The 12,651-nt window shown below is 30.4% G+C and overlaps 1 protein-coding gene across 1 annotated transcript; it reads left to right on the plus strand.

Moving 5' to 3' along the window:
* Positions 1–5,311: 5,311 nt before the first annotated feature.
* LOC8282308 (probable disease resistance protein At5g66900) lies at positions 5,312–11,281 on the plus strand. The gene is made up of 8 exons (XM_025157075.2): positions 5,312–6,107; positions 6,390–6,853; positions 7,387–7,458; positions 7,942–8,022; positions 8,235–8,315; positions 9,434–9,795; positions 9,876–10,084; positions 10,315–11,281. The coding sequence occupies exons 1-8, from the start codon at positions 5,438–5,440 to the stop codon at positions 11,094–11,096; spliced, it is 2,721 nt and encodes a 906-aa protein (XP_025012843.2). The 5' UTR covers positions 5,312–5,437; the 3' UTR covers positions 11,097–11,281.
* The last annotated feature ends 1,370 nt before the right edge of the window (positions 11,282–12,651 follow it).

Below are 12,651 nucleotides of genomic sequence, written 5' to 3' on the forward strand. Positions count from 1 at the left end.
ATTTTATTTTCTCATAAAATCCATAATTATTATTTCTTTTTTAATATATATCTTATCAAATTCATCTATTTATTCTAATTTTACAATCTTTCTTGAGAGTAAAAATAAAAAGGGAAACATTTAATATGATTTAAGCTCTATTTTGAACTTACATCTAAATGAAAAAGAAATATATTATTTATTTTATTTATTTATTTAGCATTAAAGATCTAACGTAATCTGGCTACATAACAAGTAGCAGTTTTCTTTTTATTCTTACTATAACAAGTAATAAAACTTTATTAATATGGACATATAGTGAATAAGAAGACTTAAACTGAAAATTTCAATTATCACAAATAAAAAATACTAATTAGATTATCCTTTATTTAAATTTATTTAATTTAGTTAATTGTTGTTTGTTGAATTAAGTGAAAGGTATTTTTCTGAAGAAATGACTCTCCTTCTCATGCAATCAGATTATTGGCAGACCCCATATGTCAAGTACATGTCTAAACATTTGTTTAATTTAAGATCATGGTGCTAATGAGGTATTAATAGGACAATATAGTTAGTTGAACATCTCTAATATAAAATGCTTGGAAGAAAAATTGTCCATGAAGTCAATGATAACATATGAACAGTTAGCCATTTGATTTTATTTTTATATTCAAAAGGGTTTAAAAATAAGGCCTACTTACTTTTATTATATTTTTCAGTCTTATCAGAAAAAAATGATAAAAAAACCTCAAAGACTACGTAATCTAAGTACCAATATAATAAATTTATTCTCGTACATTAAAATATTTATGCTGTTTTTTATAAAAGAAAAAGAAATTTTAATTACTAATCAAATTTTAATTCAGACTAACGATAATTCAATAACTAAATCATCAAAATGCAGCTTGATTTTTCCCATATAATTACTATAAAAATAAAATAAAACATAGTAAGCATATTGGCTTTTAAGTTAAAAGAAAGGTTGCAAACTGGATATATACTCATCTCATAAGATTAATCTAGTTATGGCCTGTGATTTTATAATTAATAAGAAGCTAATGTGTTATTTCAAAACTAATAAGAGACACCCCACTTTAATTTACATCTTTATTGTTTTTAATTTTTTTAAAAGTTTTGAGAATTTAACTGATATCTATTAATTGAAATAAGAAAACTGTATTAGCTCATTAACCTTACATATGATTGTAGGTTTAATTTGAAGTTTCTTAGTGTATATAAAGTGATTTTAGGAGAATCTTTCATAAAATAAAAAAATAAAAAATTAAATCTTTCATATAGTCCATGTAACAATTCAGAACCATATTATATGAGATATTATCCGTTTTAGCCCCTCACTAGTTTTATTTCTTTAGTGAATTTGAAAACTTTCTAGGAAGTTCCCTATTCTAAAATTTCTCTGAACTAAGCACGTTTAACTTTGGAGTACCTACGATTCCACGACCAAACAACCAAAGAACGCATCATATGATTAGTTCTAACTCTTTACATATATGTTATCAATCATTTCCCACCTCATTTCGATATGCAATTTGATTCATTTACGTACCCCCGTATTTTAGAGTGTTGTCATCTTAGAAACCTGCCAGAAGCCGCTCCTTGTCCATACATCCTATCTTTTTTTTTTGCCTCGGCGTTCACTTTTCGCCTTCGTCGGACTGCTTTCTAGGCCAAACTGTCACATGCTACCAGCTTTCGCTTGGTTCATCCCCCAACCACACATCTACTAGAGGGGTCCTGCTCTGATACCATTTGCAACGACCTGTAACCAGATTACATGAGATATTGTACGCTTTGGTCCCTCACTGGCCTCACGGTTTTGTCCCTTTAGTGTATTCGAGAACTTTACAGGAGATCCCTCATCCTGGAATTTCTCTAAACCAAACACGTTTAACTTTGAAGTTCCTACAACTCTAGGTCCAAACAACCAAAAGACGCCTCATATGATTAGTTCTAACTCTTTACATATATGTTATCAATCATTCTCCATCCTATTTCGATGTGCAATTCGATTCATTCATGTATTTCCGTATCTTAAAGTGTTGTCATCCTAAAAGTCTGCCAAAAGCCGCTCATTATTCAGACATTCTATCTTTTCTTTGCCTCCGCGTTTACTTCTCGCTCTCGTCGAACTGCGCTCTAAGTCAAGCTGTCATAATCCAAAAAAGGCAATATATTAAAAAGAGGAGGAATACTCTAGATTTAAGTGTTCTATAAATGATATTTATAGTAATATCATGTTGTTAATTAATTATATCACCATCAATCCTATTTGTTGATTAACTAATCAATTAATTAATTAGTCACTGCTATCAGAATGTCTATAATCATCTTAAGACCATACATTAAAAATACTATTTGATGTCATCTGGGGTCAGTTCATGCACTATTATTAAAGCTTATTAAAATAAGATAACCCAGAAAAGAAAGATAAAAAAAGAAGGGTAAATCAATGTGAGGTGGGATATATTAATGGCGTAGAAAACCTATATAAAGTGAAAGTGATTGACAATGAAAGTTGTTTTAACTTATAATAACTTTTTATTTTTTTCTTTAAAAGTTTTCCACGTTCATCCTTGTCAACATCCACTGACAACCGCAAATTGCAAGACAGAAAGCACATGTAACTCATAAAATTTTGTCCACTGAGCAGTAAGAGTTCTTTTTAGCCTGTTATCGACTGAAGTTCAGAAAATTAATAAAATTTATTTATAAATTTATATAAAATTAATTATATAATTAAATCAAATTTTAATATAATAAATAACCCTTCTAAATAAAATTTTATATTAATAAATTAATATATTTCATAATATAAAAATATATTTTTTAATTTTATTATTTTATTTATATTTTTTAAATATTTTTTTTATAAATTTTAACTAAATATAATATTAATTTTAATTTTCAATGCGAAGTAGCAAACTATAAAGTGAAAGGTTCTGCATAATTTTTAACTTTTCTTATTATATTTAGTTTAATAATTTTATACAACTTACAGTTGTTTATGTAAGAATTTATAATATAAGAGTCCAAATAAAAAGAGACTTACAAATATTTTTAGAGAAAAGCTTATAGAATATCATTTAATGCTATTTAAATAACAGCTGATCGATTGAGGTATTTAGTGAAATTATTACGGTTGCCGGTAAAAAATATTGCCATCAATTTATTATTTTGAAAGTAATAATATTGTTTTGTTTTGTCTCAATAAAAAAGATTGTTATGTTTAATATATTAAAAAATAATGTAAAATTTAAAGAAGAGGCTCCCTATTTAGTTTAGTTTTAAAAGTTGTATAAGTCACTATATTTAAAAGATAATGAAAATAAGTAACTGAAAAAAATAATTAAAAGAAAAAGAAAATAAGTTACTATTGCCTTCACCTTGGCTTAAAATTATTCATGATATTGATTTTAGAAATAAGATAATTTTACTAGGTTTAAGAAGTTATTATTATCTTTTTAAAAAAGAACCTAGTAAATCATATTTAATAAAGAAAATCCATATTGACTTGCATAAGATCTTTTTCACATATCCAAGCAATTGCCGACTCGATAGAGAGCACTTGCAATGTGGCATCATGGCAAGTCCAAGAAGCCAAGCCCAAGCACCACTTCAATCAAGAGGCCTTATATTTTGGTTTTGGGATCGCATTATATTATAGTACGGTCCAAATATAATACGTGTGTCAGAATTTTGATGGACGTGTTCGAAATTTATATTTATTAAGTCTTTATTAAATTTTTATTATTTATTAATTTTATTTTATTTAAAAGTACTTTATTACAAATATTTGTAATATAACTTCAATTTGATATTTTTTAATTTACTAACTGTAAAGATAATTAGTATTATATTTATATTATATATATCAATTTGAATTGATTAATGAATATGGTGCTTGTTAATTGTGAATATCTATTAATAAACTAATAAAAATTATGCTTATGTTAATTATAAAAATATTTTAATATGCATAAAAAATAATGAATCAAACTTGTATAAAAGAGTCAACATCATTTTCATATAAAACAATATTTCACATTGATATAAAAAATATATAAATTTATAACTACTAATTTAATAAAAATAAATTAATGGACATACATATCATAAATAATGAATATTCTTCACTAAAATAATGAACATTTTAAAAGTTGATGTAATAAAAAATAAATATTTTTATAATAGATAATAAATATTATGCCTATAAATAATGAATATTGATGTCTATCATAAAAATGTAACACTTCCAGTTATGAAATTATCAATTATATTTTGATAAAATTCTTAAATTGTCAAATATGTAAACAATTAGTATCCACTAATAATTTAGTTTTTTAAGTATATAAAGACTTTCTAAAAATTGTATTATATGAATTTTAATAAGTAATTTATTTTATCATTTATCAAAAATATATAAATTTTTAATTTTTTAGAGCATTGATTAATTGAAGAAAACAAAAAAAATGTATTAATAATTATATTAATTTTTTCTAAAAATAAAAGCGTGTTGCGAAACTGTTGGCCCGAACGTATGTTCCTGCCTTGCCTCTGGACCACACTGACACTTGCAAAGTGATCGAGGTGCCGGGCATAATTTGCCGTGAATCAATTATCGAGTTCATCGTTCTTGGGCTCTTAAAGACTATTTAATTTTGCTTTAGGATCTGAACTTAAGTTAGGTAGACACATGGCATGTCTAGTTTTCCCATTGTTACACCTTTTATTGCTATATTGGACCAAATTAAGTGTTATATGTATCAGTTTCATTAGGCTTAATTAGTGAAGATGTGTGTCACAATAACGAGTTATAATGATAAAACATTAATTAATATTTATGTTATCTTTATTCTTGAGACCATGGACGAAGTATTCCTTGAAGTGTGGTACTTTGTCTCTTTCTCATGCTCTTTGTTTTGTTTAATTTTTCATTTGCTTTATGAGGTTCTCTTTTCTTTGTTTAATTATCCACTCCTCTGTTGTTTTGGCCGCAGAAGAGATTTAAAAATATTAATATTTGTGAGATTTTCTTTTGGCTTCACATACTTAAATTCAAAATCATTAGCATGTAATGATGAATTTCTGCTTTCTTTGTCTTAGAAATTAAGACAAGAACAAAGATACTAACGTGGTTAACAAGTCAAGGACACACTAATTAATTAAGACTTCAATCGTAATTAATACATTTTAATATATTGAGTTGAAAATATAAATAATACAAACTCACCTGAAATATTTAATATTATACTCAAAATTGCTTTTTACTTAAAAGTTTAAGATGTGAAGTGAGACAGCTTCATCTTCCATTTACATACTGACAAAAATTTTATCTACTGTATATTACACCAAACTATTAAATTAATAACATGTATAAGATCTATGGTTGTAATTTAAAACACATATTCGTCTTTCATGCAAAATATAAAGCACTCGGATGGCCTTTCGACAATGCAAATTTTCTGTCTTCCATAAGGAAATGTTAAAGATGCTTAGGTTTGAAAACATTCGTGTGGAAGAAGTACTAAATGAGTTGCACAAAGCTGTTCAGGATGCTTTAGTGCAGGAAACAGATGCTTCTTCTGATGTCTTGCAGAGCATTTTATTGACGCTGCTATCTCTAATTGACACTGTGAAGCGCATAGAAGATGTTAATAAGCTGTTTTCTAATCGAATTTATGAAGCATTAAAATTGATGGAAGAGATAAGGAACGGGAAGAAGATTGTTGAGAGCCTTGGGTCAGGGAAAGCATGCTGTCAATGCTTTACAATGGCTCCCCCTCGCAGTAGGGAACTCAAAAACCTGTTACGTTCACTTGAAATGTTATCTGCTCTTGTACAAGAGCAGGAAACAAGTTCTGCATTGAACATTCAGGAAACTCTGCATTGCGAATGCTTCCCTGAGATTAAACCGGACACCGATGATGAAGAGGAAATCATGTATACTAAACTACTGCCAGAGCATATTGTTGGATTCGATTTGTTCCTTACTGAGCTAAAGCAGGAGTTGTTCAAAGATGAACACTCAGTTGTTATATTGTCAGCGCCCGGAGGATATGGAAAAACAACATTGGCTAAATTGCTCTGTCGGGACAAACAAGTTAAAGGTATCAAGTAGATAAAACTGATCTCTTTCCTTTTGTGCATTAACTTATTTATATTTGAATACTTCTCCAGTTCATATATATTCAACCATTAGATTAGACAATTCTTTAGCTATATTAAACTGAAATTTTTATCATGACTAATTATCAATACTTCGATATCTTTGTTGAAACTGGCTGATGTTCTTAGCAGCCTGTAGATATTTTGCATTAAAATTTGAGAAGTGAAAGCATGCTATTGTAGATTGTTAACGAATATCAGCTTTCTCACATAGAATTTGACAGACAAATTCCGGAACAATGTATTCTTTGTTACCGTCAGCAAGATGGGAAACCTAAAGGTTATCATCAAGCAAGTCCTTCAGCAGAAGCGTTATCAGGTACCCAAGTTTGAGAGCGATGAACAGGCAATTAACTACTTGGAGGAAAAACTACTGCAGCTAAGACATAATCCTATATTGTTGGTTCTAGATGATGTTTGGTCTGGATCAGAAGTCATCATTGAGAAACTCAAGTTCCAAATGGGCAATTACAAGATTTTAGTGACATCAAGATCCGAGTTTTCAAGCTTAGGTTTTACATATAAATTGCCAACTCTGAAAAAAGAAGATGCTGAGGCACTTTTTCAGCGATCAGCATTCCCACTTAATGAATACTCTGAAAAGGAATTAGAGGGAATTTCTGCACTTGGTAGATACAGTCGTCGATATGACTATCATGATGATCCATATGAATATCCACAACATCTGGTAAGTTGTTGCTCTACAATTGTGAATTAGAATATCCTTTTTAAATTCATTGATAAGAGCACATTAAAGTACAGACACTATTTTATCTATTTTTGATATTGACTTGGAATATTTTAGAAATTTTAGATTTTATTTTATTTTTACTTTATTATTTCTAACAATGAATAATCTGATAAGAAACTGAAGAAATTTTCTGCATAGGATAAATGTAGTCCATATGCCTATCATGATCATCTATATGTGTACAAAATAAGGTAAGCTGTGGCCCCACAATTGTGATTTTGAATTTTCATTTTAAATTCATCAATAGATATAATTAGAGTTTCATATGAATGAGAATGTCCTTTTTTAAATTCATCAACAGGAACAAATTATAATTCCATATTTATTTGCAGACAATATTTTTAATGTATTTTTGCATATAAATTAAAGGGTAGTTTGACATTGATTTTGAGTACTTTGAAAATTTTAGATTTTATTTTATTTTTACTTTTGCTTTTTCTGATAATGAATACTTTGACAAGGAACTGCAGAAATCTTCCGCATATGATAAACGTAGTCAATATGCCTATCATGATTATCCATATGAACACCTACAATATAAGGTAAGTTGTAACCCTACAATTGCCAATTAAAATATTCCTTTTAAATACATCATGTTAGAGTTTCATATAGACATGCAAACATCTCTTTATCTATTTGTATATAAATTATATTTTGAAAATTTAAATTTTGTTTTATATTTACTGTTACTATTTCTAACAATGAATACTCCAACAAGAAACCTGAGATTTTTTGCACTAGATAAATACAGACGATATAACTATCGTGATCGTGCATCTAAATATTCATAATATCATTTAAGTTGTGGGTTTATAATTGTGAATTAGAATATTATTTTTTTAAAATTTATTAGTAGAAACACATTAAAATTCCATATTCATGTACATAGATTGTTTTATGTATTTTTGCATACAGATTAAAGGTTAGTTTCACATTGATTTAGATTACTTTGAAAATTTTAGATTTTTAATTTTTAATTTTTAATTTTTATTTTTACTATTTCTAATAATGAATATTCTGACAAGGAAATGATGAGACCGTCCGCATATGATAAACACAACCAATATGAGTATCGTGATCGTCGATATAAATATCCTCAACATCAAGTAAGCTGTGACATATAATTATGAATTGTAATATCTTTTTTAAATTCATCCATAGAAACACATTAGGGTTCCATATCTATTTGCAGACACTGTCTTATGTATCTCTGCACATATATTAAAAGTTAGTTTGACATTGATTTGGGGTACTTTGAAAATTTTAGATTTTATCTTTTTTTACTTTTATTATTTCTAATAATGGAAACTCTGATAAGGAATTGGAGGAATCTTTCGCGCACGATGGATTCAGTCAATATGCCTATCTTGATCATCCGTATAAATATCTACAAGATAAGGTAAGTTGTGATCTATAATTATGAATTAGAATATTCTTTTTAATTTTATCAATAAAAACACATTAAAGTTTCATATTTTATGTATTTTTGCATATAGATTAAAGACCGATTTAATATTGATTTGGGGTATTTTGAAAGTTTTAAATTTTATTTTATTTTTATTTTTACTATTCCTAGTAATAAACACTCCGTCAAGAAATTAGAAAAACATTACACACATGATATATACAGTCGATATAACTATCGTGCTCGTCCATATAAATATCTATAAAAACAGATAAATCGTGGCCTTACAATGATGAATTAGAATATCCTTTTTAAACTTATCAATAGAAAACACATTCGAGTTTCATATCCACCTGTAATCACTATATTATATATTTTTACACAGTTTAAAGGTTAGTTTGATATTGATTTGAGAATAATTTGAAAATTTTAATTTATTTTTATTTTTATTTTTATTATTTATAATAAATATTTTACAAAAGAATTCGAGGAATCTTTTGTACATAGTAATATATTCGACATGCCTATCCTGATCATCCATATAAATATTCATAAAATAAAGTAAGTTATGGTTCTGTAATTATAAATTAAAATATTTTTTTTTTAAATTCAGAAACACATTAAAATTTCATATCCACATGGCCCACACTGTTCATCCTTTTGCATTAGATTAAACACCGGTTTGAGATTGATTTGGGATACTTTGAAAATTTTAATTTTAGTTTTATTTTACTTTTACTTGTTCTAATAATCAATGCTCTAACAAGGAACTGGAGAGACCTTATGAACATGATAAATATCCAAAATATCCACAAAAAATATCGTTTTTAAATTCATTAATATAGAAACACATTAGAGTTTCATATTAAGGACGGGTTTAATTTTATAATTTAATAGAGACATATAAGGAACATTTGAGAAAATATTCTTTACTCAGCTTCTTCTAAAAGGAAACTACAGGAAGGGGAAAAAGAATTTAAAGCAGGTAGCAAAATGTAATGTCAAACTAGCCTCACTTGACTATATAATCAGTTAATCACTACTCATTAGTTTACAAAGGTGGTCAATTTTATCCCACCACTAACGTGTCTGATTTTGCTTGCGGATGCAAGTTGCAAGTAGTGGAGGCCTGTAATGGACTTCCGCTGGCCCTCACAGTGGTTGGTAAATCACTCTGCAAACAGCCTAAAGCAGTATGCAGCAATAGAGGGATAATGAAGGAATGCACTGAAGCTGGTTCAGTTGTCAACCTGATTCCTGATCCGCTTAATTGTATTAGAAGTTGTTTGGAATCTTTGGAAGATAAAACCAAGGAGTGTTACCTGGATCTAGGTTCTTTTCCTGAAGGCCAGTTGATTCCTGTCACTGCCCTCATTGATATGTGGGCGGAATTGTACGACTTAGATGAAGATGGCATTTACATTTCCATACTCAACAAACTTACTGCCTTAGATCTCGTTAATACTGTTATGAGGTATGTGGTGTAAGCCAAACAATCTTTCTTCCTCTCATATCCGAATGTATATGTGAATAAATTGTTTCTTCATTAATCAGGAAATATGCAAGCGATGGCGATGGCTGCTATAGTGGCCACTTTGTCATGCAACATGATGTGCTTAGAGAATTGGTTATTGATCTTAATAAATCTGAACCTGTGCGAAAGAGGAAAAGGCTTGTTCTGGAAATCAGTGGAAATGAATTTCCTGAAGAGTGGACAGAACAAACTGAAGAAACCAAAAGTCACGTTTTGTCGGTCTCCACAGGTTCAATCTTTCTTCTCAAACATTGTTATAATGAGGCCTTATAATGGAATAAAATCAATTTTGACTTCATTGGTTTATTGACTTTTCGTTTTTAAATTACATTCCGTTAATTGTATTTCATGACGTTCTACAGTGCATACACTAGCTAAAATGCACACATGCTTTAAGGCCTAGAGTTTCTGATCTTCTTCTTCCTCCACCCTCTCATCCGTATAACAAATGATTTGCAGATGAATCATTCATATCAGGTTGGAGCGATATGCAAGTCCCTGAAGTCAAGGTTCTGGTCCTGAATTTGCAGTCCACGACCTATGACTTACCAGAGTTCTTGAAGACAGCGAAAGAGCTAAGAGCTTTGATAGTCACGAGTTATGGTTTTCTGCCCGTTGAAATAACAAATTTTCAGATTCTTCAATGCCTAACCAATCTAAAGAGGATCAGACTGGAGCAGGTGTTGGTTTCCTCACTTGGCTTTGAGACTGGACAATTACTGTGTTTGCAGAAACTTTCACTAGTTAGGTGTGATATTGGTCAAGCTTTTAGCAACATTTCAGATGCCATCCCAAATCTAGCAGAGATCACAATTGATTATTGCAATGATCTGGCGGCATTCCTTTCTGCAGTCTGCGGTATTATCCGTCTAAAGAAACTTAGCATCACCTACTGTAAGGATCTGTCTGTGCTGCCTCAGGAATTTGCAAAGTTGGTAAACTTGGAAGTGCTGAGGCTTCGTTCTTGTAAGAGATTGCGACAGTTGCCAGGCTTGATTGGGAGCGTTCAGAAGTTGAGCATTCTTGATATTTCCTACTGCTCTTGTGTTGGGAAATTACCTGAAGAAATTGGTGAATTGATTAACCTAAGCAAGCTCTACATGACAGCATGCCCAGTTACAAAATTGCCGGACTCGATGAGAAATCTTGAGCACTTGAAATTTGCAGAATGCGACAACCAGGTAGCCCAACTGTTGAAATCTTTTAGACTTCCAAACCTGATCATAAAGATAAAATACTGATCATGGGCTCTTCATCCGGCTGTGAGCATCGATCCTTTTGCTAAGGTTTTTATTGTCTGAAACAGGAGATTGGACGACTATCTTATAGATTTAGAGTGTCTTTGGAATTGCTGTTCGGTGATTAAAAAACAGATTTGAATTTTTTTTTTTAATTTAATACATAATTCTTTTTAATTTTTTATAAACTGGTTTTCTCAAATCTCAGTTCACATACTTTTCGTAAAAATAATTTTTTTTAAAACTAAAAAAGAATATAAAATAAAAATTGAAGTTTCTCCAATTTTAATGCCAAACTTGCAATAAGATTAAGATATTTGTTACTTCTTTTACAAGCCCTGCAATCTCAGGTATAAAAGGCATATTAAACAAGGAATAATCCGAATCTTACCTTTACGAGTTTTTTCAATTTTTTGGCGCATCTTTTCGTTCCCTAAAATCACAATTAATTTGCAGATTGAGCTAGGATTCTGAAATATATATATACTAAAAGCTGATGAAGAACAAATGCATAACACATGTATAAACCAGCAGTTAAAGACTAAGGGTCAAGGCCTCAGGTCCTATCATCACAGGCCACCAAGCTGACATTAGGAGCAACCTTTCTTCCCTAAGGAAGAAAGGTCACTTCCACTAATCCCAGATCAAGAAATAAGAACGTTGACATAGAGTTTAGGGTCTAAATATCATAGCTATAAGACCGTTAACTTCAAATGTATATATTAGGGTCATATTCATTTAGTAGAACTTAGAATCTCAATTTTGTAAATCATCACAGTTCAATACAACAATTATTTCATCTTTTTCACATGGTATCAGAGCAGGTTTGATCCTGTCATCATCTACCCAGCCTCAATCACACAAAATACTTCATTGTCATGTCTCACAGTGACATTACCAAATTAACCAATATCACATTAAAAGACAATCAGAATTACTCCGAGTGGTCAAGGGCAGTATATATAAACCTAAGTGGCAGAAATAAATTAGGGTTCATCACAGGAACCTGATGCAAGCCATAGCCAATTAACCCCAATGAACCATCAAAGGAAGAAATTGAAGCAGTAGAATAGTGGCAGACGACTGACCACATGGTCATGTCACTACTCACCAATACCATGGAGCCTCAGATAGCCAGGCTATGTATGCTACTGGCTTCATCACAGGTGATTTGGGACAAAGTTAAAAACTTGTATGGGCATGACCGAAACTATGCTCATATTTTTCATTTAAAACAAGAACTGTCCCGGATACGACAAGGAACTCGGACAAGCACGAGTTATGCCACAGAAGTTCTGACTCGGTGGGAAGAACTCCAGAGTTACCTCCCACCAACCACAGACTAAGAGGAGGCGAGAAGAAGAGAGGAGCAAAATTTAGTATATACCTACCTGGGGGGGGGCTCGATTCGAGCTACGAAGCCCTTCGATCTCAGATACTGTTGTCAAACAGTCTGCCTAACATCGATGCTGTCATAGCAATAATCCAACAGGAGGAAACAAGACGGGCAATGATGGGGACTGCAGGTAGTTTAGACAACACAGAGCAAGCATACAAC

The sequence above is a fragment of the Ricinus communis genome, chromosome 8 (assembly GCF_019578655.1).
Source record: "Ricinus communis isolate WT05 ecotype wild-type chromosome 8, ASM1957865v1, whole genome shotgun sequence".
Classification (NCBI taxonomy): domain Eukaryota; kingdom Viridiplantae; phylum Streptophyta; class Magnoliopsida; order Malpighiales; family Euphorbiaceae; genus Ricinus; species Ricinus communis.

Bases quoted from the DNA above. Each gene is read 5' to 3' on its own strand.
- LOC8282308 (XM_025157075.2), top strand. From the start codon at position 5,438: ATGGCCTTTCGACAATGCAAATTTTCTGTCTTCCATAAGGAAATGTTA. The intron at 6,854-7,386 runs GTAAGTTGTTGC...AAGGAACTGCAG, and splicing joins ATGAATATCCACAACATCTG to AAATCTTCCGCATATGATAA. The intron at 9,796-9,875 runs GTATGTGGTGTA...TTCATTAATCAG, and splicing joins CTCGTTAATACTGTTATGAG to GAAATATGCAAGCGATGGCG.